The sequence below is a fragment of the Octodon degus genome, unplaced genomic scaffold (genome assembly GCF_000260255.1).
Source record: "Octodon degus isolate 3935 unplaced genomic scaffold, OctDeg1.0 scaffold00035, whole genome shotgun sequence".
Classification (NCBI taxonomy): Eukaryota; Metazoa; Chordata; class Mammalia; order Rodentia; family Octodontidae; genus Octodon; species Octodon degus.
This window is the reverse complement of record NW_004524611.1, coordinates 14801296-14828872: the sequence shown is the minus strand read 5'-3', so window position 1 is coordinate 14828872 and position 27577 is coordinate 14801296. Positions and strand designations below refer to the sequence as shown.

At 41.8% G+C, this 27577-nt stretch overlaps 1 protein-coding gene across 11 annotated transcripts in view; it reads left to right on the top strand.

Moving 5' to 3' along the window:
* Cux1 (cut like homeobox 1) overlaps positions 1-27577 on the top strand; it is a 394563-nt gene that overhangs the window by 249350 nt on the left and 117636 nt on the right. For all 11 annotated transcript variants that reach the window (XM_004630467.3, XM_004630466.3, XM_023714408.1 and 8 more), the window contains exons 5-8: positions 7756-7893; positions 11833-11956; positions 16474-16550; positions 19327-19393. In XM_004630467.3, coding sequence (XP_004630524.1) covers positions 7756-7893; positions 11833-11956; positions 16474-16550; positions 19327-19393 — 406 coding nt within the window. The remainder of the gene's footprint in view (positions 1-7755; positions 7894-11832; positions 11957-16473; positions 16551-19326; positions 19394-27577) is intronic.

The window sequence follows — 27577 nt, the reverse complement described above, 5'->3', positions numbered from 1 at the left end:
TCTAATGTTAGTGGCTACTTTGGAATATAAAGTAGGCATCTTTAACTTACTACAGTATTTCATCAGATAATATTTTACATGTGTAACAATACCTACAATACTTATTACTGCTTTAGTTTAGTCAACTCTTTTAAGGAAATTAAAAAATAAGGAAGTAATATATATATATATATATATATATATATATTTACCCATATGTTTACTATTTCTGATATTGTTTAAGCCTTTGTGTGGATCAGGTTTCCAGGTATCATTTTCTTTCATTCTATAGAATTTTCTTTTTAACTATTTTTTGGAAGGTATCAGGAATTGAACTTAGGACCTCATGTTTGCCAGCAGGCACTGTACCACTAGGCTATATCCATACACACACACACTCTCTCTCTCTCTCTTTCTTTCTTTCTGTTTCTGTTTCTGTTTCTGTTTCTGTTTCTGTTTTTGTCTTTTTGAAACAGGATTTCATTGTGCGGTTCACACTGGCATTAAAATGTAGGCTGAAAAAAAAATAAAAAATAAAATAAAATGTAGGCTGACCTTGAACTCAGGGCATTCCTCCTGCCTCAGACTCATGAGTGCTGGGATCATAGGCATATGCCACCACAAGCTTCTTTTAACAATTTTTATTGTCTAGGTGCACTAGGGATGAATTTTATCCGTGTTAGTTTAACTGAAAAGAAAAATCATCTTGCCCTCATTTTCAAAAGATAAGAAAGGATATTTTTATTGTGTATCAAATTTTTCTGTCTCAGGTCTGTTTTTGACAAATCTCCATCTTGTGTTTTTTCTCCCCAATACAATTAATTTTTTTTTCCTATGCCTTTTAAGACACCAAGTTTTTGTTCTTGTTTTCAGCAAGTTGATATGCTTATCTTTTCATGCTTCTGTTCGGTTTCTATGACTGCCTTTGAATTCACTGATTTTTTTTCTTCCTTACTACCTAATCTGTTAAGCCAATTTAGTGATTTCCTTTCATTTTAGATTTTGTATTTTAAGCTTTAGAATTCTATTTTACTGGGACTAGGGATTTGGCTCAGCGGTAGAATGCTTGCCTAGCAAGCTGGAAGCCCTGGGTTCAATCCTCGGCACCAAAAACAAAAAATAAACTTCCCCTAAGGGGGGGGGGAGCCTCCTCTAAAATTCCATTTTACTGTTTTGTTGTCCTGTTTCTGCCCTTACAGAATTTGTAATTTTATTTAAATCCTTGAACATATTTATAAGTGTTTTGGTTTTGATTTACCAATTCCATCCTTTCTTGTCATTTCTGGTTCTGTTTTTATTAACTAATCATTTCTCCCAACCCACCACTTTTCTACTTCTTTGCATGTCTAGTAATTTTTGATAGGATGTTGGACATTGGCTGGATTTTGTTGTCTTTCTTAAGGAATGTTGAAGTTTGGGTAAGCAAGTAAATTAATTAAACATCAGAATGATCCTTCTAAAACATGTTTTTAGCTCTTTGTGATGATGCTGGACTACCCTTTAACATTAATCTATCTCTCTATGCTACAGAGGCCCTGTTGTATCTCTAATGAGTGTTCTTGCTCTTTAGCAAGTCTCTTCTCCTTGGCTGATTTGAACTTACAGTCTTTCAACCATTAAATTCTGGGAGTTGTTCAGCTCCAACCTTCTCTTGTAGCCTTGTGAGTTTCACCCTTAGCATATGCACTGTATCTCTTAGCTTCAAACTCTAGATTACTCTCTCCTGTATATTTCTATAGCTCTTTGGCTGTACATGTCCCTCCTTTTCAGAATTCTGCCCAGCAAATTCCAGAGTTGCAGCTCCCAGTTCTCTGATTTCTTTTTTTTCATCTAGGAAGCTCATCTGATGTTCTTTTTGTACCCACTTCCCTATACAGCTGTCAAAAAGTGCTTTCTAGCACAAAGTTGGATGATCTGAGGACTTTCCAAGTTTATTTCTCCTCAGGGATAAAATCTTGCCCTGCCAGTCATTTAGTGTCTGTAAACCATTGTTTTATATGTTTTGCCCAGTGTTCTAATTGTTTATGGCCAGAGAACAAGTCTAGTGCCGCAATATTTGTCTTGGACAAAAACAGAAGTCTCCAAGCTCTGTTAATTTTGATGTTTGGTTTTAGTTGTCATTATAAATGGCTAGAAGCCAAGTGCAGTGTCACACACCTGTTATGCCAACACTCTGGGAGACTGAGTTAGGAGATCACAAGTTTGAGCCTAGCTTAGGCAGTTTAACAACTTAGACCTTATCTCAAAGTTTAAAAAGGGCTGGAGATATAGCTAAATGTGAAGGTCTTGGGTTCACTCCCCAGTACCCACAAAAAGAAAAGAGGAGGGGAAAGGCTGGAGAAGGTAACTCACAAAAATAAATAGATACAACTAACAAAGTACAGTAATGGCTCTCTTTACAAAAACTGGATTCATATTTTGAAACCTGTATAGCAGGCAGGATGAGGTATTCATGGAAACACAAATAGTAAACTTTCATCTTCTCTGATACTTGGTTTTTCTTGCTAACTGATCATAAGCTACTTCATTAACAAATGGTTTGAAACTTGAGTTGGTAAATAATGTACTGAGAATTCTGTGCCTGGCAGTTCTCTGAGTTAATCCTTATAAAAACCTCATAATACTGGTGCAGATGTTACACTGAATTTACAGATGAAGAAACTAAGGTACAGAGAAAAAGCGATTGGTCTGGGTGTGTGGAATTCAGTAGGACAGTGGCCCACACTGAATTTTCTCCCTTGTGTGGTATGAGGCATTGAGACAATTTAATATAGGCTTCTGTCTTTTCTCCTACATATATGTTCATGGAAGTATTTCCAAATGCCCGTTTTTAGGATCTGTCATTGTACAATGATTTTTTTTTTAAGAAGTAGGTTTTTTCTTACTATTAAAGTATCACATTTACTCCAAAGACATTGATTACGTGTTTATGTTTTTAAAAATGTCAGGCAGCAAATCATTGATATAACAACCATTTGCAATCAAAAAACAGGATAGCTAATTTGGAAATCATATCTCTCCCCTTTTTTTTGGTATTTTTTAGGGAAGGGTCTATAGGGTGTTCAGGATCTCACTACTAGATCAGACTTGTAGTGAGCTTCCTGTTTACAGCTTCCCAAGAGCTGGGATTACAAGCATGTGCCACCACACCCAGTGTCAATTGCTTTCTCAGCGTGCCATAGGGGTGGGGCTGGCACAGCAGGCCCAGGGATTGAACCCCCGGCCCTTGCTTATAGGTGCTTTAATCTGCTGAGCTATTTGGCCAGCCCTAAGATAGCTAATGTGGAATACTTTTTAAGAAAATTGGAGAGCTCATCTTTTTTTTTTTTTTTTTTAACTTAGGTGTTTAGTTCAGGGTCTACAGGGTCTCACTACACAGATCAGACTTGTAGTGGTCCTTCCTGTTTTTTGGCCTCCCAAACTGGGATTATAGGAGTGTACCACCATGCCCAGTGTCAATCAGTGTCTCAGCGTGCCCCGGGGCAGGACTTGCATGCTGGCTGAGATGAGCCCCCATCCCTCCACTGAGTTATCTGGCCAGCCCAGTAGAACTCATGTTTATGCTTATGCCTTAGTGACTTGACTTGTAAGAAAGTCCTGTGCTTCTGAGAGTTTCCCAAGGCCCAGTCCATTTCAGACACTCTTATTTTCAGCTCTTGAATTCAAATTCAGTTCTCTTTTACATCTTCCATTTCTCCTCTTATCATATTTATATTTTTCTTTTCCTTAATTACTGATATTGAGCTGAAGGCCTTCACATTGAATCACATCCGCACCCAACCTTTTTTTCATTTTTGTTTTTATCTTGAGACAAGGTCTCACCAAGTTACCCAGGCTGGCCTCAAACTTGGGTCCTTATGCCTCCGCCTTCCAGAGTGCTGGGATTATAGGCATGTACTGCTATGTATACTGATCTTTAAATCCTGGAGGTCAGTCCACCTCTGTAACTTTTTCTTTACCACTGTCCTCTCCCTTCACTGCAGCTACATGCCATGTTCACAACTCAGCATAGGCTCTTTGCACTGGCTGCTGCTGCTGCATAGAGCAAATGACTGTGCTTGCCACCCAGCCCCATGTCTTAGGCCCCTCCAGAACCATCCCTAGTAACCTGTCTCAAGGACACCCCCCTTCTTCCTGGGACTCTTTAGTCTGTGCACCTTGTTTTCTCTCTGCCCACTCAGCAGTACCCAAAGATAAATGTCTTGGTATCTGTTTCCTCTCTATTTCTCTCACTTCATTAGTGCTTTTATAGGGCTGTACAGCCCCATAACAAGCCTTTGCCAGCAGAAATTTTGTCCTGTTCACTCCCATGTTCCCTCAGTACCTGGAATGGCCCTGATGTCGTAGAATGTGCATACCAAGCCTCCAACTGAACTATTCTTTGGGCCATGTCTGCCACTGCTCCTTGCTCCCCACCTGTATGTCACCCACATAACTGACTCCCCACAGTTTCTATCAGTCAAAGTCTGCTTATCCACTAGCAAAACCACTATCAGCTCAGGGCGCTAATTTGTCTGGTTTATCTGTCTCACATACAGTTGGTCTTCTCTTGCTTTACTTTTAAAAAAAAAACAAACCTGGTTTACCTCTCATGTGAGGCTGTTTCCTGCTTACTTAACCAAGTGTTGTGTCCACACTAGCCTAAACCACATTTTTTCCAGAACACATAGTCATTTAGGCAATACTTGATAAGTTAGTACTTGAACAGATTGAATTAGCTGCTGGTTAGGGAAGCAAAATTCTTAAGAGTTTTTCATACCTGTTTGCCTGGCCATTGTCCTTTCTCTCTCTCTGTCCCTGGGTAAGATGCCAGTGCCTGACACATTACAGCACCCTCCCCCATCCTCTCTGTGATGGCTGGAATTAATGAGATAATGTTACACACACTTAGCAAAAGGTGCTGAATAAATACAGGTGACAGTATTGTTGTTTATTATAATTATGTTCTTTGAGTTCTGGGTTGTATAATGAGCTACAATAATACCTCAGAGAATGTTTTAGGAATTAACTGTTAGATGATTATAAAACACTGCAAGTTTGTCATGGAGCTAGTTGCCAAGCCTGTTGAATTAGAGTAGATTGGGAAGACAAGGGTTACAGGAATTTTGTGTGTTCTTTTACATATGGGTGTGTTCTTTTGCTTCCCCCAGAAACTCCCTAATTGAGCTGCTGAGATCTGAGCCTTGTGACATACAGCATAAGATCTAACAATGCTTGTTGGGGGCTTTAAATGGCATTGGAAATCATTAACAAGACAGAAAGCTGTGATTTCCCCAGATTAGCATGCAGGTCTGGGGTTGGCTTGCTGAAATTCATTGTTTTGGTCTCCAGCCCAAACATGCTAGAATCATTATATTGTCATGTAGTAATTAGCTGTTCTTTTAATACGAGTAATAAAAATTAAGCCTAAGAGCCACTTTAGCAATGCTTTTTACATATCCCAAAATAATATTCAAATGCTATAGGCATTTAAAGTCATTCAGCTGTATACAGTAAAGTTAGAAGCTTAATGTATAGAGATGTTTGAGTATGCAGTCCCTTTCTTGTCCTGTGGCCAGTTTTGTTACTTCAGCATTGACCATGTTCAGTTAAATATAGATATTGTAGTGAGTAATTAGGAGATTGTCAAGATTTTTGTTTACAGTCTGACACTCTAGAAATGTCTCCATAGGCCTAGTTACTATTCACTTAATAATATACATGTAATTTTTATGTCACTGGCTTCCTTACAGAATCAAATAAAAGAAGTTATTTTCTCATCCAAGTAGACATAGTGGGCCTTGGCCTTTGAAAAGAAATGGACCAGATACATTGACAGGAATTTTAGGGATGGAGTGTGGTATGCCAACTTAGTTCTTTAAAACTATAATTGGTACTAGCAGTTATTCAGGAAAACTGACATAAGTGAAAGTTAATGAAATTCTCTACAAGTGCAGTGGTACATTTGACCTCTCTTCCCTGACCTTTGAATCAAATTATAGCTAAATAGGGAGGCAGCTGTGGGCATACAGCTACTTTCCTTCAGTCCATTTGCCCAGTACAAGACCATGGAGGTAGGGGAGGAGGCACAGGAAGGTTTCTTAGATACTGAAATTCAAATCCAAAACCAACAACACCAAGGGGGGAAAAAAAACAGCCTGCACCTCAAATGTCAGTTCCATTTTTCCCATTGTTACTGCTCCTTAGAATCATCTCCCAAAATTGCTTTTGAAATCTAATTTAACATAAATATTTTAATACCGATTTAAATAATGAAAAAACATAAATGAGAAGGTGGTACAGTCAGAGACAATGTACAAATAAATGGTCCAGAAGAAATGGCTGGTGGGCAGGGCTTTTGAATGATGGATCATGTTGGCATCAAACCTGTCACTTGGCTCTGCTGACTTGAACCAACATAGCCTAGCGCTACTTTATGTAAACTCTGCAGAGACGTTGGCATCACGGAGAGCTCCTGGCTGCTACTTGGGCCCAGATCTCAATTCCACAAAGCAAGGGTGGTCTGAAAAATTAATGGCTCTGGCATCAGAAAATTAAGTGAGCTCTTAAATATATATCCTTGTTGATCTGCCGTGCATGGTGTTTAGCATTCCACAATGGGAGACTAAATCTCCACAGCCATCTCACAGTGAGGTTGGTGCCCATGCCAGAAGTATGTTCAATAATCTTTCTAAGCCCAGCAGATTTGAGTATTCTGCTCTGACAGAACCTGAGAATTCCTAGGACGTGCTCCACTGGTCCCAGCAGGTAGATTATTATTGCTTCCTAGGCAGCAGAAGGAAAAATAAAGATTGAACTGACACAAAAGAACATTTAATGTCTGTTGTCTGATGAATGAATGGTAAAACTGGGGCCAAGAGTCAGCCCCATAAATTGCATGTCTCTGGTCTCCAACTTGTGATTAAAATCTACTATTAAAAAACTTTGATGGCAGATACAACATTTATTTGGTCACAAGACCTCACAGAACTGGCCTGGATACTGTCCTGCCCTTTGTATTATAATCAGACACTTGGTAATCTAGCTGGCTAGGCCAGGCAGCTGCCCACCTGACTGTCCTCAGCATTTGTCATCAGTGAAGGATAGCAATGAAAAGTGATCATGCCCTGAAATAGGTGGCCTCTTCTAAAGCTTGAGGATCCCTTTTATTATGAGTTGGCCTTCTGTGTCATGAAGAGTAGTCATTTGGAGCTAACTGATTTGGGTCATATTTTCTGTGCCCACAAACTAGCCAGGCAGCCTTGGACCAGTTCTACTTGCCAGAGCTTTCTTTTCTGTCCCATTCTCCCCCTTCCCAATGCTGTGAGACACAAATGAGAAACTGCCCACCACCCATGTGTTCTATCAATATGTAGGCTTCCAGAGTGTCAGGGGTTACCACCAGCTTTACAAAGTAACTAGGGACTTTAACCTTACAGGCACCTGTCTAAGCAGAGCTCTAGGCAATCAGGGATTTTTCCCAGGGCACTTTTCCCCTTGCTGTCCACGAAAATCATTAAATCATTACGCCATACCAAGAGACTTGGAAGATACCAGTGACTCCCAAGGCTACTTCCACCCAGTTTTCACACATTGAGGATCCTGGCGTAAGTCTCCGTTGTCAAACAGCAGAGAAGCCCCCACCTGACCCGTGGTCCCAGGACTGTATGTGAGAAGGTGAAGCTCCAGGAGAGCCTGTAGGAGGTGGCTTCACAAGCACCCAGAAGGCCACTTCCAGCCTGTCCTCCCTGAGGGTGGGGTTCAGGGTGAGCTGACGTGTACTCTCCTGTTGTGCAGATCCAGTGCCAGCCCTGGATCTGGGACAGCAACTGCAGCTCAAAGTGCAGCGCCTGCATGACATTGAGACGGAAAACCAGAAACTTAGGGAAACTCTTGAAGAATACAACAAGGAATTTGCTGAAGTGAAAAATCAAGGTTGGTGGAATGTCCTTTGCTTTCCTTTCCCCCTATTTTTTTTTTTTCCTTAATTGCTTTCACCTACTGTTGGGACTAGTTCTACTTGTTACCCACGTCATGAAGCCAGGGTGGGGCAAGAGAAAGAATCATTAAAGAGAGCTAATGATAATACTTAGCTGTTTCGAAGTCAAACTTTTCCTCTGCACAATGACTATGTGTGATTTTATTGCCCTCAGACAGGGCTGATCAGGATTCTTTGAAAATTCCTGCTGTATCATCATGTGATAGGGTCTGCCTTTTAAAAGACTGATGTATTGCCTCCAGGCGACACCTGTCAGAGAGCCAACTCATGATCAAAGGGTCACACACAGTAAGTCATTTAGTAATCGCTGCTGATCCATTAAGGCTCCAGACTAGACGCATCTTCACAGGCTGTGTGCTTACTGCTCTTTCCTGTTGGCTTTACCTATTCATTATGCCTCTCATGAAAGAAAACAGCCTCTTGGTGTGGTTGCCCGCATCAACAAGGTAGAGGGCAAAGGTGTTCTGGCTTCTCCTGTCAGGGAAGAACAAGGAAGTCCCTCCTTCACCTAAAATCCAGGTGCATTCCAAATGCAGAACCTCCACGCTTCCTGTGTCAAAGAAAACTCACAGCCTCTCTGACCACACCAGCATGCTCTTCAACTAACTCCCCTTCACAGTCTAGCCTGTGTGGGGTGAGGATAAGGAATTGAGTAGAAAGGGGAGGCAGCCACTTGGTTGGTCCTCTGTGTGGCTTTCTATTCAATAGGCTTAGAGAGCTACAAGACGCAGAGTGTAGACTGCAAAGTCCTTTGGCTTTGAGAATGTCAAAAGTAGAGTCAGGAGGAAGGAATGGTTGTGGAAGATCCATAAAAAAACAGGGGTGATGTGGAAAGAACTAGGAGGGTATAAGGCTATAAATGGAGCAAGCCCCAGGACCCTTTTTTTGTATATGTATTTGGTACAGGGTCTCACTGTATAGCTCAGACTTGTAGTGATCCTCCAGTTTTCAGCCTCCCCAGCTCTGGGATTACAAGCATGCACCACCATGCCCAGTCTTGGTGTCTGGCTTAGCATGCCTGGGGGCAGGGCTGGTGTGGCAGTGGTGCCTGGATCGAAACCTGGTCCTTGTGCTTGCCTAAGCAGGCATTTAGTCCACTGAGTTACCTTGCTGGCCCTCCCAGGGCCTTTTTCTCAGGGGTCTCTGAGCAAAGCCCTCAAGTGGGGGACGGGCAACCTTGCTGAAGCTGGGAAACATAAGGGACAAGACATTGGGGGAGCCAAAGTCATTCCAGACCCCACTAGCTCCATAGACAATATGGTGAGGTTTTGGAACTTAAAGGCATAGCATTGCCTTGCTTGAAAATGAAGCATTGGGCTTATTAAGCTATGATCCTTCTAAAAGAAAGCATTGCCATTCCCAATAGGAATTCTTTCTTGTCAGCTTTGTCTCCGTACCCACGTGACAGATAACCTGTAAATGTGCACATGTGGTTTACACAGAGACATTATGTAAAGGGAGTGTCCTTTGTATTTGTTCTCTCAGATGTCTAATTTTGACAGCCCCACCCTTGATATTTATTGAGCTTCCTATTGTGTATTGAAGTTTATAGTAGGACCCACAGGGCTGTGTGAGATTTTGCTTCCCCCGTCCTGCCTAACCAGTGCCTCCATCACCAGTTCTGACCAGGAACCCATCAAAGTAGTGAGAGTTGTTTCTGCCCCAGAGGTCTCTCACATGTGCTTTATAAATGAACACTTAGTCCAGACTCAGGAATAAGCCTCTGGAGGCAAGAAGACTTGGTTTGAATCCCTTGGTGGCCAGGATCTTGCCATGTGGCCTTGAGCCATCTTCTTGTTAGATGCCCTTTGTCTTAGGAGTAGTTCTCTACTTCCCACTGGGGTTGTAGAATGAAATGAGAGTAATATATGTGGCACTCAATACTTAAGATTTTGGCTGCTTTTTTTTAAGAACCAGTATTTTGAGTGAGAGTTCAGTCTGGCCTCAAACTGGCAGCAGTCCTCCTGCCTCAGCCTCCCAAATGCTGGGATTAAGGCATGCACCACTGTATCCAGGTCAGCTGAGCACTGTTGTTTTGTCAGAACTTACCCTTCTTTATCTGTTGATTACCAGTTTTCCCAATCTCCAGAAAATTACCATTTTTTCTCTCCTCAGCTTAACACAATCACAATTTGGAGGGGCAGGGGTATGCATCGCTTGTTTCTATAGTCAACAACCACAGTGAAGATGGTCCAGAAGTAAGAGCAGGAAAAGAAAAAGTCTTGTACACAGATCCCCACTAGAGATGAGTAAATTGGGCCTCTGGGTACAGCGAGCACATGCCAGCATGTCAGTGTCTTCTGCCACACCACCATCTGCCACGTATGGCTAAGAACCTATGTAGGGACACAGGAAGTATCCTTGATGTAGATCTAGGCAGCAGAGGAGGACTGCAAGCTCTAAGACAGTCAGCCTAGCAGCCACCAGCAACAAAGAGACCCCATCAGGCACAGACCCCATGCTTCTTGGAAGGATCCCAAGTGTATCATACATCCAGGCCTCACTGAAAAGCCCTGCTCAGCCTGTGGTATTGGAGTTTCAGCTCTTGCAACACCATTGGTATGTGTGTGTCACGTGCATTCCAATAGACAAACACTTGGGGTCTAGGCAGGACCCTATCCTCTAGGCCTGGGACATCATATAGCCTGGTGAATAAAAGGGGAAGGCTCCTTTAAGAAAAGAGATTGACCTTCCTCATTAGGTGGAGCCCAGAAAAAGAAGAAAAAATTAAAATCCCCAACTGCCTCAGGCCTGTAGGGAAGAAACTTTCCAGCCTCTTTAGAGATGGTTCCATAAGCAGCAGGGAATGGTCCTCAGAAGCACCACTTTCAAGGTTGGGGCCACAGTGATCGAAGGGCAAGGAGAGAAGTCCGTGGGAAAATACATAGTGGATGTCCTTCCCCAAGGCACCTGGATCAGAGACTACACCTACTCCTTGCATTGCTTTCACTTAGACAGTCCTGCTTTGGGTAGCTGAAGCACCTGCTGTCACTGTGCAGAGCAGGAGAAAGACTGAGGAGCCCAGGCTGGACTGCCTGCTAACAGACTTCGTCTGTGGAGTGCTACAGGGCTCATTGGAGTCTCAGTGCAGCTATTGAGTACCAAGTTCTCATACTTGGCTCTGGGACACTTCCTGGCCTCCTGCCAGTTACTTGAGTGTCTCTGCCCAGATCCTTATCATCTGTGTGTCCACACAGCCCATATCTGCCAGGTTCTCTGGCAGAGGACATCCCCAGCACCCAAGTTCAAGGGTGAAACCCCCAACTGATAAGATAGCACTCTTAACCATGTAGTCCTTACTTCTTTGTCCTTTGTGAAACTGCAAAGGTGTGCCTGGACCAGAGGAATCTGTAGATTCACCTGCTTCTGCTTCTATAAAGTCCCATGATGATGAACTGTTTTCTGAGAAAATAATTAAACCCACACTAAAACTTTATTAATATTCCCTCAGTAGAAAATCAAGGGGCCCAGGAGGTGGCTCAGTGAAATAAGCACTTCCCTGGCAAGTGCAATAGCCTGAGTTCAAGCCCCGGTTCCGCAAAAAAAAAAAAAAAAATTTAAGACTCACCAGTAAGATGATATTTTATCATTGTATACCCCCCCCAACACTCACTGAAGTTTTAAAGTGTTCTAGAGAAGCCCACACCCTCCTTTCCAGAAAAATCTGTTGTCCCTTCTCATCATAAGCATTGCGAGATCAATTTAACATTTGGGAGTAAAAGGTCTCTGAAGGGACACATAATCATTGATTTTATGTCAGCATGGAGAAACTCAAGTTTAAACCATGCAGCTCCGTCCAGGTTCCAAGAGACTGATACAGACAGCCACACTAAACTGTGCTTCTTACTGTCAGGTTTTCTCTCTTTTTTCTGCAGAAGTTACGATAAAAGCACTTAAAGAGAAAATCCGAGAATATGAACAGACTCTGAAGAGCCAAGCAGAGACAATTGCTCTCGAGAAGGAACAAAAGTTGCAAAATGATTTTGCTGAGAAGGAGAGGTAAGCGTGGGTTCTGGTGCTCCCAGAGTAATGACATTTTACCTCTGAACTTGACAAGATAGTTACAAGACAGTTGGAAAATGTTCCTGAGAATCAGCGAGAGTATACACAAAAATCCCCAAAGCTCTAGGCAAAATTTTGGTTGAAATATGAAAGTGTCCCATGATCTTTTAATTCATCAGTGAGGTCATCTTGAGTTCAGTGGACTGGTCTTTTCTAGTGGCTGATAGTGTCTGCCAGTCAGGGAGCAGAGGGTGTCTTTCAAAGCCCAATAGGTCCAGAGGTTAGCACAGGGCTGTTGAGTTAACAGGTTGGCATCTGGTGGTTATCCATCTGAGACAAGAGCAGGCAGGTCCTCTGGGCACATTTGTGTTATAGGGAAGCTCTGGGCACGCAGTGAACTTTGCCTTCTTCAATGAATTCTGATATTTTTATCACACATACGTGGAATCTTAGTTTTCTGTTTTGTCTTTTTTCATTACTTCACAGCACTTCATATATCAAGAAATCCATAAAAACTAGGCATCCCTGACCCAAAAATCTAAAATGTTCCAAAAGTACTTGGGATCTAGAGGATTGGCTCAGTGGTATAGCATGTACTTAGCATGTATAAGGCCAAGAATTTAGCATGTCCTACGCCCAGCACATACACACATAAAGGATAAGGATATTTGGGACATTTTAGGGTTTGACTTTTGGATTAGGAATGCTCATATAGTAAACCCTATGTAACTAGCCCCAAATCCAATGAATTCCAAAGTTCAGAACATTTGGGGTCCCTCCAGCATTTCATATGAGGGTACTCAGCCCATGTTAGCAAAATAAGCAAACTGATGCAATTTATTTCTAATACCTTACTTTACCCAAAACTTCTCCCACAAATGAATTGATTTTTCACTGGTGTGGTGATTTTATGAAAGATTTCTTATAAAAACTGTAAAGACCCTTGAGCTTGGCCAATTCCAACTCAGTTTGGATTTTAAAAACTATTGGGTTAATTTAAGATCCTCAGTTTTAGCCGTAGCATAAAGATATTCATATTAACATTAACAGGAGACAGGCTGGGGGGATAGTTCAGCAGTCTAAGCACCTGCCTGGCAAGTGCAAGTATCCAGGTTCTATCCCCTATACCACATGCCCTGCTGCCCTGGAACCCCAGGCACACTGTTCTAGCTACCAAAACCAGGTGTGGTGGTGCATGCTTATAATCCCAGCATTGGGGAGGCTGAGACAGGAGGATCACTATGAGTCCGAGCTGTGTAGGGAGACTGTGTAGCAAATAAAAAGGTTTTTAAAAAAATTAACAAGAGGTACTAAAATTATAGTTAGGAGTAAAAAGCTTTGATAAGCTTTTGGAGCCAATAATTGGGGATATGTGGCAGGACTGTGTAACTACAGATCAGGCTACCCAGTCACTATAGTTGCTGCCTAGGTCATTGTGGCCTCACTGTGAGACTAAGGCCAATCCTTTTGAGACTGCCCGAACTTGCAGATATAGGTTGACCCCACCCTGCCAGGAGAGTGTGGCAAGGCACACCCCCAACAAAACAGCATCACAGATGGGGACCTAAAGATGGCAGCCTCCTTGATTCAGCTAATGGGGAGGCAGTCCTAAATAAATCCCTCTTAAGAAAGTACTTCTTGTCTAGAGATCTTTTACCATGTTACTGATAGCTAGAGGAAAATACAGGCAATCTAAATGTTCTACCAACAATAAATGAATAAAAGGCAGTCCCTAACTAAAATGTTACACAGCCATGAAAATCATAGTTTGTGTGGAATTCACAATAACTGGAGGAAAGTATCCAAAATAATATGAAGTGAAAAATGTAGAAGACAATGCAGTCATCTGCTCACAACAAACTTATGTATCACAAAAGGGTAGAAATAAACTTACCTGGGATCTCAGTATTATTCAGTTGAGTTTCCCAATTAGATAAAAGGAGTGATTATATAAGAAGATGTTGGGGGCTGGGGAGATGGCTCAGTAGAATAAGTGCTTGTCTGGCAAGCTCAAGGACTTGAGTTCAATCCCAGGTTCTGCCAAAATGAGACCTAGTCTCAAAAAAAAAGTAATAAAAAGATGTTAAAGCCAGGCAAAGATGCACACACTTGCAATCTCAGCTACTGAGAAGGCCAAGGCAAAAGAATTTCAAGATCAGCCTAGGCATTAAGGAAACATCTAAAAATAAGACTTCTGACTATAGCTCAGTGCAAGGTTTGAGTAACCCCAGGTGTCACAAAAACTAAAAGATAGAATGACTGTTAGAGAAAAAAAGATAGGGGCCAGGGAGGTAGCTCAGTAGAATAAGCGCTTCCCTGGCAATCGCAAGGGCCTGAGTTCAATCCCCAGTTCCACAAAAAAATGAAAAGAAAAAAGAAAAAATATTAATAAAGGTGAGGATGTAGTCCAGTGGTAGTGTCTGCCAAGCCTATGCAAGGTCCTGGGTTCAATCTCCATTAACACAAAAACAGTTGTGGTTGTCAACATCATCATCATCATCATCATCATTACATTAAGTCATATATGTACTGGAAAAACAGGTTCATATTCTATTTTTAATTTTGGAGTAGAGAAGTCTAAGCACACAAGACAAGTGATATAAATAAGACTAAAAATTTTTAAAAACAAAAATAAAATTTTAAAATACCAATAAATTAGGAATATTTGCACTCTATAAAGACAACTAATTTTCTGTACAATGCCAAGAGCTTTTGAAAATTGATAAAAACTGACTCTGCCTAAGCAAGCATTTCCTACAAAGAGAAAAAGCTCAACTTTACAGCAAAATACTAAGTTTGATTTTATCACTGTTGGCAGGGTGTAAAAAAACACTCTTAATGTATTGTTGGTAGAATTTGAATTGGTGAGGCTTTTTTGTTGGAAAGTAATTCACTGTCTATTAAAGCAAAAGCAAATTGTACAGAGCCTTTGACCATTAATTCCTCTTTTAGGATTTCATCCAAAAGATTTACTTTCAAAATTATGCAAGTGTATCTCCATAATGATCATTGAGGAAATGTTTAGCAGATGTAAATATAAATAATTTAGATATCCACAGAGGTTTCATTAAGTTAGTTCTATAGTAAGAGTCAAGGATAGCTATATGTGCTAGAAGAGAACAGTTCCAAATACAGAAACAAGTGAAAAACTCTAGAATGACATATGTTATGATCCCCTTTGAGCAAAAGACTGTAGGTAAGAGCTTGTATCACTCCATGGGTAATATAATGCATATTAGGGTATACTATACTGTAGTAAGTTACATATTAGTTTATATTTCACTCTGATATATTACACGTTTATATATATTACTGCTATAGTATGTTACATGTTTATATTTCCTGATATGTTACATATTACTTTACATTGGACTATAGTATGTTACACATTGTATATTATACTGTATTACTTGTTACATTGTGTTTCTATACATACAGAAACATTTTAGGAAGATACAAAAGAACTGGAGTTTTCTAAGTGCTTATGAATTTTTACTTATACAATTTTAGGGTCCATTAGGTTTTTTCTCTTTTGTATTTTAGGGAAGGGTCTACAAGGGTGTTCAGGGTCTCACTACTAGATCAGACTCATAGTGATCCACCTGTTTACAGCCTTCCCAGAGCTGGGATTACAGGTGCACACCACCACACCCAGTTTCAATTGCCATCTCAGCACACCCCAGGGGTGGGGCCAGCACAGCAGGCCCAGGGATCGATTCCCCAATCCGCTGAGCTATTTGGCCAGCCCTAGGATCTATTAGTTTTATATTTGAAATGCACGAAGATATTAGCATTACTTTTTCTGTGGGTGACAGAAATTAGAATGACCTTTTATTTAAATCATTTCTTCTTTTCTGTATTCCCAAGTTTATTATGTTGAGATCATGTGTTATATTCCTGTGATGTAAAAGCAATAAACATATTTTTAGAGATTTTTGTGCAGATTAGGAGAAAGTGATGCTATTTATTGACCCAGGAATTTACTTGGAGATTATGGGATATATAAATGTGTAGAATGCAGTTGGAGACACCCAGAATCTCCCCCTTCAGTTCTGCACTTGCATTTGCATTCCATTATAACAGAGCTGGGACAGCTGTCACATCTCTTTAGTACATCCTTTATTCCAACAAATTTCTTTTTTGTGTCAGCAGAATGTAAATGTATCATTCTTCTCAGGCTAACTTCAGAAAATAATGAGTATGTGATGATGGTATTTTTTTATTTTTAATATCTGGCATCTTAAGAACAAGTGACATATAAGATAACCTTCCATCCCAATCGCTGTATGTCAAGACCTACAGGATGTACACTTCAGGTTACATAATATAAGGCTACATACAGTGTTGGAGTGCAGATTATGAGCAGGCCCCAGGGAATTGGGAGGCACACCCCATTGTGTGCCTGCCACCATCTGCACTTCCCAAAAAAGAGAGAGGATGAGCAGAGTCCTGAGGTGCTCAGTGCAGCTCCATTGGTAAACATAGTAACCAATCTGACTTTCTGCTCTTTTTAGAAAACTACAAGAGACACAGATGTCAACCACCTCAAAGCTCGAAGAGGCAGAGCATAAACTTCAGACTCTGCAAACAGGTTTGGTGCTCTTCATCCTAGTTGAGTTGATGCGGGATAGGCTTAATTGGTTACTCGTGGTCAGTTTTCAGGACTGTCAAGGTCCCCTTTGTTACCTGTTGCAGAGCCAAGGAAACCCATGCTGCAGAATTATTCTCTAGCCCTCCCAGTTGCTGCACCTGATTCTATTAGTCATGGCATTGAGTTGTTAATGTGGAGGTGGGAGGATCTGCGTGCCTTTTCTATCCCTTCCACCACCATCCTCTTTCTGCTCTTTTCCAACAAACATGTCTAAATCACCAAACTGTCAAGGACTGACATTTCATTTAGAACAATAATAGGAGATGGGGGGGGCGTGTTTCTACCCAGAGTGAAGTTAAGGAGAACAATAATAGCAGAACCTTTAAAATTTAAAAATTACCTAAAAAAGGTTATGCTAAAGTTTCTTTAAACTTTTTTCTTTTCCTTCCCTTTTTCTTCCCTGAAAGGGAAGCAGCACTGTATCTTTAATTTAAATGAGAAAAAAAGGAAAATGTCATAATCCAAGTTAAAATACAAATGACAGAGGAAGAGACAATCACAACCAGTGTAGCAGATGAGTTATATCCATAATTTAAAGGCCAGGCCAGGAGTATAGCTCTGTGGTAGGGCAATTGCCTAGCATGTATAGAGCCTTGGGTTCCATCCTCAGCATTGAGGAAAACTGAAAATAAAGAGCACTTTAGAGTTCTAGGGACAAAGGAAGAAAGATAAATAGCTAGTAGTCACAAAAAAATTAAATGAAAGAAAGTTTGTTTTACCTACCGGACAGTCAGATTTTATGTATGCATGAATGGAGTGCTGGAGGTTGAACCCAGGGCTTTTACAGAGTGCATCCCCACCCTACCCCACCTCCTTTTGACACAGGATCTCACTAAGTCACATAGGCTAGACTTGAACTTAGGATCCTCCTTCCTCACCCTCGCAGAGTGCTAGGATTACAGATGTACACCACTACACCAAGTGCTGGATTTTTTTTAATTGATAATACCCAATGTTGGTGAGAGCAAAGAAAAATGGTCCCCACTTCTGATACACATGGCAGTACAGATTGCCTTCTGGAAACCCAAGTGGGTAGTATTCATGGAAAGTTTGAATGCACAGTGCTTTAGCAGGAAGCTGCACTTTTAGTTGTCCTAAAAGAAGAGCTCATTTAGGGGCCGGGCAGATGGCTCAGTGGAATAAGCACTTCCCTGGCAAGGGCCTGAGTTCAATCACTGGTTCTGCAAAAAAACAAACGAACAGAAAAAATTGAAAAAAGAGGAGCTTGTTTATATTGACATTGCCTATGTCCTCACATGGAGAGATTTCTGTGCCCAACACCAAAGGAGAAGGGCAAGTCTCTGAAAATATTCCTAACATCCTATTTATTGGTGGCAGGGTATGCACAGTTGTGCAGAGGAGATGTGTTCTGAAATAAGTGCCATAAACAGATTTTGTAATACTCCAGACATCAGATACACTCACATACCTTGGTGACAGGGCAGGCCAATCACTTGTCATGGGCTCAAGACACCACAAACGCAAGCTAAACAAGCCTGGAGCTTATGTGACCTGGCACACTCTTTCCTATTAAATTTCTTTTTCTTGGCATAAGTAGAGGTATATTTGCTGGGCATCAATTCTGCACCTGAAATCCCAGTACTCTGGGAAACTGAGGCAGGAGAATTGAAAGTTCAAGCCCAGCCTAGAAAACTTAGCAACTTAACAAGACCCTGTCAAAGAATAAAACAAGGCAAGGGATGTGACTTAGTGCAAAAGCTGTGTGTTCAATCCCAGTATCACCACCACTCCAAGAAAACAGTACATTATAAAATAATGTTTGCCTTGCATAAAGGTGCACACCTATAATCGCAACACACAGGAAGCTAAGGCAGGAGGATCAATGAGTTTGAGGCCAACCCGGACTACAAGGTAATTCAAGGCCAGTGTAGTAGTGAAACCCTATCTCAAAAAGGCAAAAAAAAGATAAAATATACAGTATAGTAGAGATACAAGCCAGTGACATAGTCATGTATTACCATGATCAAGTGTCATGCATAATTGTACATGCTGTATGTTTGCACAGCTAGCAGTGCAGGGGTTTGTTACACCAACAGCCCCCCAAACATGAGAGTAGTCCATGGTGCTGTGATGTGAGAACTACCAGAACAGTCCTGGTGAGCGGGAACTTCCCACCTCTGTTCTCATCTTACAAAACCACCTTCTAGTCTTGCCATCTATAGAAGAACTGTAAAAAGCATCATTATGCAGGACATTACTCTGTGCAATTGCATATTGAAATATTTTTAAATGATAAAAATATGAAAAGCAGGAAATCTAGGCAGTGAACTATGAACAGTAGTTCTCTTAGGAGGTGCTTGGGTTGAAATAAAGTAGAAGTGAAAGTGACTTTCTGTTCCATTCATGGTATTTTGATCATCTTTACCTGTTAGGGGCTTGTGTGTGGTGGTGGTGGTTGTGAGGTTTTATTTTTGTTTTGTTACTAGTTTGTTTTTTACAGTACTAGGGATTGAACAAAGGGCCTTCATAGTGAGCTATATCCCAGTCCTTTCTATATTTTGGCATAGGTTCTTGCCAAGTTGCCCAACTTACAGTCCCGCCTCACTATCTCAGAGTTCTGGAGTTATAAGCATGTACTTACTGTGCCTGGCATATTTCTCCTTTTTGAAATAAGAACATACTACTTTTATACTTTTACTTTTTGAATTTAGTTGAAACAATTAGTGTCTTATATTATGGTTTTCTATCCTTTTAGCCCTTGAAAAAACTCGAACAGAATTATTTGACCTGAAAACCAAATACGATGAAGAAACTACTGCAAAGTAAGTTCCTGCTCGGTTATATTCAGGTTGTCCTTGCTTCTGCTAATCTATTAGAGATTGGCCTGGTGGGTTTGAGAAGTTGCTTGGCTTCTGTGTCACTATGATGACTCAGTGCCATTTCAGGGAATCAGTCACATCAGATCAGTCCCCAGGTGTGACAGCACTTCTTTCATTATTATGAGCCTACTGGGAAAGAAGTCAGCCTAGAAGAGATATGACACTTGGGCCATTTCTTTGCAGAACTTGGTCTGGGCAAATCACTCACTTTTTACTTTGGCTTCTTCTTTTCCCTCAAGGCCCCTTAAAAAAAACATTAAAAGCACATTCCCATGCAGGTGGATTGATTCTTGTGAGCTCTAACAAGTGAATAGATGAATCTACATTTTTGGGTGGGTGGTCCCCCAAGGCTTGTTTCCTGTTCAACTCATGTTGGGAGAATTCAGTATGACTTATTGTGAATATACTTTGTGGCACATACCAGAGAGAATAGTGCTGTAAGTCATGAGAAGATGATGTTGACGGAGACCACTCCTAGCCATGCCTCCTTTGCTAGTGATCAGTCAAACAGTACCAGACTAACATTTGAAATGCTTTTTTTTAATGCTGAAATGCTCTTTTCTTCCAAGAAATCTGTGTGCCCAGCAATAGTGCTCTTGATGTCCAGTGGGCACTGGTGAGGATGCTTCTGAGTAGCCTCCTCACTCCCTACCTGGGGCTTCTCTACTGGTGAGAGTGCTGGTGCTCAGCATCCTTGTACCCTCCAACATGTTTTCCCTTGTGTTTTGAGGTTTCTTTCCATCCAATGAGTTGGTGTGTTCATGACCCTTTACTCTAGGCTACTCAGCCCAAGGCCTTAAGAGCCCAGCTATGCAGTCTAATGATCAGAACCATAAATTCTGCAAAGACCAAAGTATCCTGGTCAGTCCCTGTGCCCTTGGCTGACTTGCTAGAGTCCTTGTGCTCTTAGACTATCTAATATCTAAGCCCTGTGGGGGCTATGAATCATTTACCTTTCTCTCTGTGCATGTAAAAATAGGACTTTCTGTATGTAGAATGACCTAGGTTTAGACCCAGTAGAATAAAGGTTAAAATTTTGCTTTTGAAATTTTGTGGCTGTTGTATTAATTCCTCGTATTCCTGGGGCAGTGCTATCTGAAAACACAGCCACCATTGGCTGATCGAAGGCACCTGTGTCACACACACTCCCCTCACCCCCAAGCTGCAATCATAGTTTCACCAGCTGCCATGGTGAAACCTGATCACCTTGACATGCCTCAGGGTTCCTATTCTTTTTGTGCCACCATTTCATCCTTTTTTTTTCTTCAGTTATTTCTGTTTGGACTTTATTCTACCTGCACTATTTTTTCTAAAATAATTTGATTAGTAGATGATTCATTAATTAATGTTTTGGTAAATTCTCTCTTCACATCATTTTACTAACTGACATATTCCTGTATGGCACTAGATTTGATCATACCACTAGTTTTTGTTACTTTTAAACCATACCTCTTCCTAAAAGGCATCAATGCAATTTACTCATCCATAATTTTGTGTCTCCACAATTGACCAGGGTTTGCTTTACTATGCATTTTAGAAGGATTTTTTTTTTCTCCGAATGCCTTCAGGGCAGGTTTGGCTGGCTTGAGTTGTGGGGATTGAACCACAGCAACCTGAGGCTGACTGCTTTGTTGAAGCAGCCACTTAAAGAACTGAGCTAAGGGACAGGGCCCCTATTATGCATTTTAAAAACACTTTTATGATAGTAAGTATTGGCAAAGCTGCAGAGTAAAAAGAACTCTTTGTACCGATGTAAATTAGCATTGCTGTGATGGAAAACAGTTGAGAGTCCTCATAAAACTGAACATAGAACTACCATATGATCCTATAGTCCCTCGTCCTGTAGTCCACTATATAGCCAGAAGAAGTGAGATGAGTGCTTCATATGGATGAAGGCATTCTGCTGTGCAGTGTAATATTATTCACAGTAGCCAAGATCTGGAATACCCATAGTGTCCACCAGTAAACAAATGGATATAGAGAATATGGTGTGTGTACACAATGGAATACTATTTGGCCTTTAAAAAGAAGGCGGTTCTGTCATTTTCAGCAACATGGGTGAACCTGGAGGACATGCTAAGTGAACAAGACAAATACTGCATGACCAAAATGACACTAAGAACGTTAAATCTTGGAGCCATCATGAGATTGAGCTTAGTCACCCCAGGACCTCCCAGAGGCTGATCTTGCTGACCCTTGATTGACGTGGCAAACTCTGGCCTTCTGGCATCAGATAGGAAGTAGTGTTCACTGATGTGGACTCAGTAAGAAAAGGTTTGGGACCATTTCCCTCCCCAACTAGTGTATGTTAAGGCAAGAGACTTCTTTCCAAAACAAACAGATAAAACATTGCTTACTTGTTTCATAAACTACAGTAAATGGAAACTAGAAGTGTGGGGGAAGGAGCAATTATTCTGTCTTGTAAAGATGTCTTGTGTATGGATGGTAGCTTTTGTCACCAGACTGCTGACGTAGTTGTGTCTCCCTTCTGTCCTGCCTAGTGGTAAGGGGGTGGTGAGTAGATCTTATGGAGCAAGAGACCAGCTTGGGAAAGTAGCAGGTGAGTCTCAAGAGATGGTAGGCGTCCCCACAGGCCACCCAACAACTGCACCAGGCTCTGGATCCTGAGCCCTCCATGCCTCAGCAGGGAGAAGGTCATTGCAGCCCTGTAACTGCTGCTTGGATCCAGGGGATAGGGCACATGCCTGACAAGGTCTCTGCAGGAGGCAGGCAGGACAAGAGCAGCACAGTGCCCTGTGGCCAGTGCTAGCGGGACTGTCTCATATTCCAGGTAGGACCCAGAAGGTGAGAGCCTTTGGGAGGAGCTGTAACTCCATGCCTTCCCTTCCCTGCACCTGCACTCCCTGGAGAATAGGAACGAAAATAATCATGAAGGATACTTCCTCAGAGACAGTGACAAAGGACTTGAGGGCTTTTTTGTTGTGCTTTTTGAATCAGGAATCTCATTGTATTACCCAGGCTAGTGTTGAACTCCTATGGGTCAAGCCATGCCCATGCCCCAGACTCCTGAGTAGCTGGGACTACAAATGCAGGCCATTACACCCAACTGGGACTTGGAACTGGAAGATGAGTTATGGTCAGGTTGCAGGAAGCTTATGGAAGATCCAGGCCAGGCTGGTTTCTGGAAGGGCCTGCCCAGGGTTCTGAAGGTCTGGCTTAATGGGATGAGCAGGTGACAGGCCTGAAAGGACTGGGCTTTGTATTGAATCCAGCTATCACCTGCCTGATCAGAAATGGTCTGATTCCCCAGCCTAGGTAATCCACCACAAGTGTAGAATATGGCCTGAGGTGGTGGGGGTAGGACTGCTTTCTTAACTGGAGGCAGAGGTCTCAGTATTAATGATCACATAGCCCCATGCACATGGTTCTCCCCCTATTTTCTGGGAAGAGTTTGTCATTTTAGCTATCTACCTCAGTTCTAACCTGTGTATGCTTAACTAGACATAATATGTTCATTCATAACAGTCTTAAAACATTTCAGATGCTGTCTTTTTTTCCCTGATAAGTGGAATTCTCTACTTTTTAGTAACTGAGAATGGAGAGAGAAAGTTGGGGGCAGAGTCGAAATAGATTTTGGAGATGGTGCATCGCTTAGACCTGTCTGTATTCCTTTGGCTAGGCTGTGACCTCCCCAGCTCTCCTGTACAATGGGCATAATTCCAGCTGAACCACTGGGTAATTGAGAAGAGCCATGAAGGGCACGTGAGCAGCATGCATAGTGGTGAGTGCCAAAGAAGCACCCACACATGCCCCTGCTGGCTCTGTGTGCTTGGCCCGAGTGGTATCATCTTCCTGTGACCTTGAGGGACACACACTACGTGCCTAATCCTGTCTCCCTCACCCTCATTGGGAAGAAGCGTACAGGTCAAAAGTGCCCAGGCTGGCCAAGACCCCTTGATGGTGGACAGTCATCACTATGTATCAGCTGGGACAGCAAGAGCTGGCTGGGACAGGGACAGCAGTAAAGTTTTCTATGTGTAGGCTTGAAGCAAAATGTAATTAGCCTTTATGCACGGAACAAGGCCCCATTGATGAACACAGCTGGTCTTTGTTTTGTCCTGTCGTTGAGAGTGGGAGGTAAAAGTGTTCCTCTTCATGTTTATTAATGCAGGATTCCTTAGACAAATGGCAAATACAGTTTCATATTTGTTGGAACATGGGGGGGGGGGTTGCCAAAACAGTTGTTGTGTAAGCAGATTGCAATGTTGCAGATTAGAACTGCTTCTGGGTTAAATAAATTAATTATTTCTGCTTGAATTTTTTTTAAGTGAAAATGCACCTCCTCTTCAGATGGTCACCCTGTGTTTATCTTCCCCATCTCTCTTAGCATGTGTAGATATAGCACTCTAGAGGACTTGAACTTAGACATTCCAGCAGATCCCATAGGTATGGATTTTGACATTGACAGAGTTCTGTAGGTAGCCTGGGAGTTGGCAGGTGAGCAGGCTGTCTTCAGCAGGCAGCAGCTACCCTAAAAGATGCTTATACAGCTCTTGTTGCCCATGTCCTTGTGTAAGTATCACACAGCTGTTCACTCATTCTTGGGTGTAAGTTGCTCACACACACATCACAGAAAAGCTGTCCTCCCAGCTGAGAGATTGGGGTTCTAGGCACAAGTGCAGAAATTCCTCCCCACTCCCCTCAGTAGTAAGGATTAAACCCAGAGCCTTTGCACTGACCTGTATCCTAAGTCCTTTTTATATTTTAAAACAGAGTATCACTAAATTGCTGTAGCTAAGCTTGAACTTTTTATCTTCTTGCCTCCTCCTCAGCCTTCCAAAATGCTGGGATTACAAGCTTATGCTACCAATCCAGCTAAGAATTCACATTTTTATTGCAGTCCACAGCTACCTCTTTGCTCTGTCCCTCTGATCTGAGTGGACAGGGAACATCAGCTGAACATACACAGTCAGTCTCTCACATTCCTCCAAACATGTGGGCTAGGGCTCCAAGCCTCAATGAAAGAAAATATTGAATTGCACTGAAATATATTACATTTTATGTAGCTTATGTTAGTCTTAGGAGAATTTGCCCCTCCCATACCTTTCCTGCCAATAAACTTCATATTTCTTTAAGATTCCCATGTTGTATTCTTCACCTCTCTGCTTTTTTCAAAGAACAACACTGTATATACACATACTTTTATAGCCCACTACAAAAGAGACACTTATGAGGAACTTCACTTGGGTTGATTTTAGTGTTTACTTTGTATTGTGTGTGTGTGTGTGTGTGTGTGAGACCAATGTATATCACCCACTGCTATGGGCTGTGGGCAGGTGAAGACATCCCCTCAGCTCTCTCAGTGGGGGGTTTTACTAGAAACATTTCAGGTAGCCTATGCCCAGCATCACAGGGTTAGGACTGCCACATCCCTGCAGAGGACACAAGATAGCCCTTGATGAAAAACCTGTGAACTCAGAACACATGTGGGAAGTGTGACCAGCATGCTTGTGAGCACAGCTGGCATGGGTACCCCCTGCAGAAAGCTTTGGCTTTCCACAGCCTGTGTCAGCACTCTGCTCTCTGCAGCAGCCACTGAGCAAGTCTCCTATGCTCCCTACAGGAACGAGCATCCCCAAAACAGGCACCTCAGGCACCCCCTCATCCTTTGTGCTTTTTGTATAAGACCATGGTAATTTTTACAGCCCCTTTCTGGACCTGAGGGTATGACACTTGGATTACATCCCCAGCACTGCAAAAATAAATAATAAAATAAAGTACTTTTCTGGGGCTGCCTTTGTACTGGAGGGATATTACCTATAACCAGGAGACATCAGGTTTCCCAGAAGGTCTCAATCCCTTTCGTATTCCCAGAGCCCCATTGCAGATGGCTCCTCTGATTTTTTTATACTTCCATAGACGAAACTCCAGAAACTAGGGCAAGGGAACCCCCTTGACTGAGCCTGAGAGTCACACAACTGTTTTTATCATATTAGACAAATATCATTTCCTCTGGTGAAGTCAGAAGAGAGCAACCTAAGCATCCTGAAACAGTCTTTCTCCTGTACCTTTAAGAATGTAACATTTTCTATTTCCTGTCATTTTGATGAGTCATCAGTTTCCAGTAAGGATTGCTGTAATTATCCTGCTTGGATTAATTTCCCTAAAAATAAAGAAGCAGCTACTTTTATGATTTTGAGATTGTAGATGCCAATAAAGAGCCTACTGTCCCCAAAACCCTAGAGAACACTAAATCAGACATGGAGGGGACTGCTGCTGGCAGCTTTCTTCCCCGTGTCTTGTCTCTAGGAGTCTGCAATTGGTAGAATTCCTGTGATTTCCATCTCTGTACAAGTATTTCACTTCACACCTAAAATCTAATGCCTGCATAAGCCCTGAAATGCTTTTCCTGGCTTTGGTACCTGAAGCAGCTGTTCTGTTTCTTGGGCTCCAGTGCCCTAATCTGCAGAAAGGAAAAGGTGACTTTGTATATCTGATGCCAGGTAGAAACTCCTTCAGGTGCTAAGGATCATTTGTCTATTCTCTGGACTTACAAAGGGTCTAGAAATTACAAAGCACCCAAGAGAATTGGCTGCCTTTCCTTCTTCCCTCCAGCTAATCTGTACTTCAGACCTCCACTAAAATAGCAGGTACAAGTATATAATCTCAGTCCTCTGGGAAGCTGAGGAAAGAGCACCAAAGCCTTGGAAATTTAGTAAGACCCTATTTCGACTTATAGCTCAGTGTAAAGGTCCTAGATTCAATCCCTAGTAATGAAGAAATAAAAGAGAAGAAGAAGAGGGAAAAAAAAAAGAAAAGAAAAAGGTACTGTGACTACAGGAAAAGGGGCCAGATTTCAAATTCCAGATATGACATGCACATACAAACAAAGCTCACACTCTGCACAAAAAAAAATGTGCCTCTCCAGGATACTGCATGTATGCAGGTATATAACTTTCATGAATATACATAAGCTGTATGTTTTGAGAAAGTTCTATAAGAGAAAACCATTGTTTACCTGGGTTTGACCTTTTTCTTTAAAGCTACGGTCTCACTAAGTCACTGTGTTGCCCAGGATAGCCTGTTGAGTCACCACTACACCTAATTGAGGCACACTTACCACCTTCTGTCCCCAGCAAAATTCTTTAAAACTGGCTTTTCTGATTCATCACAGGGAGCCTCAGCTGTCACAGAGGGCCCTGGCCACGACACTCGTGGTCACACAGTAGATCTCTTCTCCAGAAATGACAGAGAAGACTCGCCTCACACTGTCCCAGCCTTGCCAAGCCCTTTTGAGTGGTCAAGAGGAGCCTAGTGGAAATGAGAAACAGCCTCCCTGTGAAATGCTCCCAAACCAGTGGCATGGATTCCTGTTCTGTGACATTCATTTTTAATTGTAAAAGTTGCACATCCTTATTACATGAAATTTAGAAAATTATAAAAGATTTTTTAAAATAGATTGTTACCTATACTCCCACAGCAAAGAACTGAATGTTAAGGGCTTGACTTAACTTCCTTCCTGTTTCCTTCCTCTATAGTACTTTGCTTTGTCTTTAGTATAGTTTTGTTTATTTGGTTGTAGTGCTGGGAATTGAACCCAGGACCTCACATAATGCTTGGCAGATACTCCACCACTGAGTTATACTGCTGGTTCTCTTTTATTTCTTTTGAGACAGGTTCTTACTAAGTTGCCCAGGCTAGTCTCAAACTTGGGATTCTCCTACCTCAGCCTCCTGAATAACTAGGATTATTGTGTACCCTGGTAGAGGTTTTTTTGATCCATTTTATTTTCTAATCAGTGCCTTCAAATGCATAGGCAGTTGTAGGGTATTTTTTGCTCGATAGGTTTTATTTCTTCTGTATCATTGATTGTCTTCAGAAACAATGCAGGCTACACAATTTTCTACCAAATTGCAGTGCCCTGCATTTGTTAACCGTCTATTTTTGGTTGCACATTAACTTGACTGGTAACACTACTACCATTGCTTTACAGACGTTAAAATTAAATGCTTTGTGCTTACTCTTTTATCCCTTCCCATTCTTCCAGTGGCTGTGGTATGTTGATGTGGCTTTCCTATGCCATCATCAGATCAAGAGTGTAGAAGCCCCAGCCAACTTTTTGGCCCTCGCCTTCCAAGGTCAATTAAGACTCAGGACATATGAGAA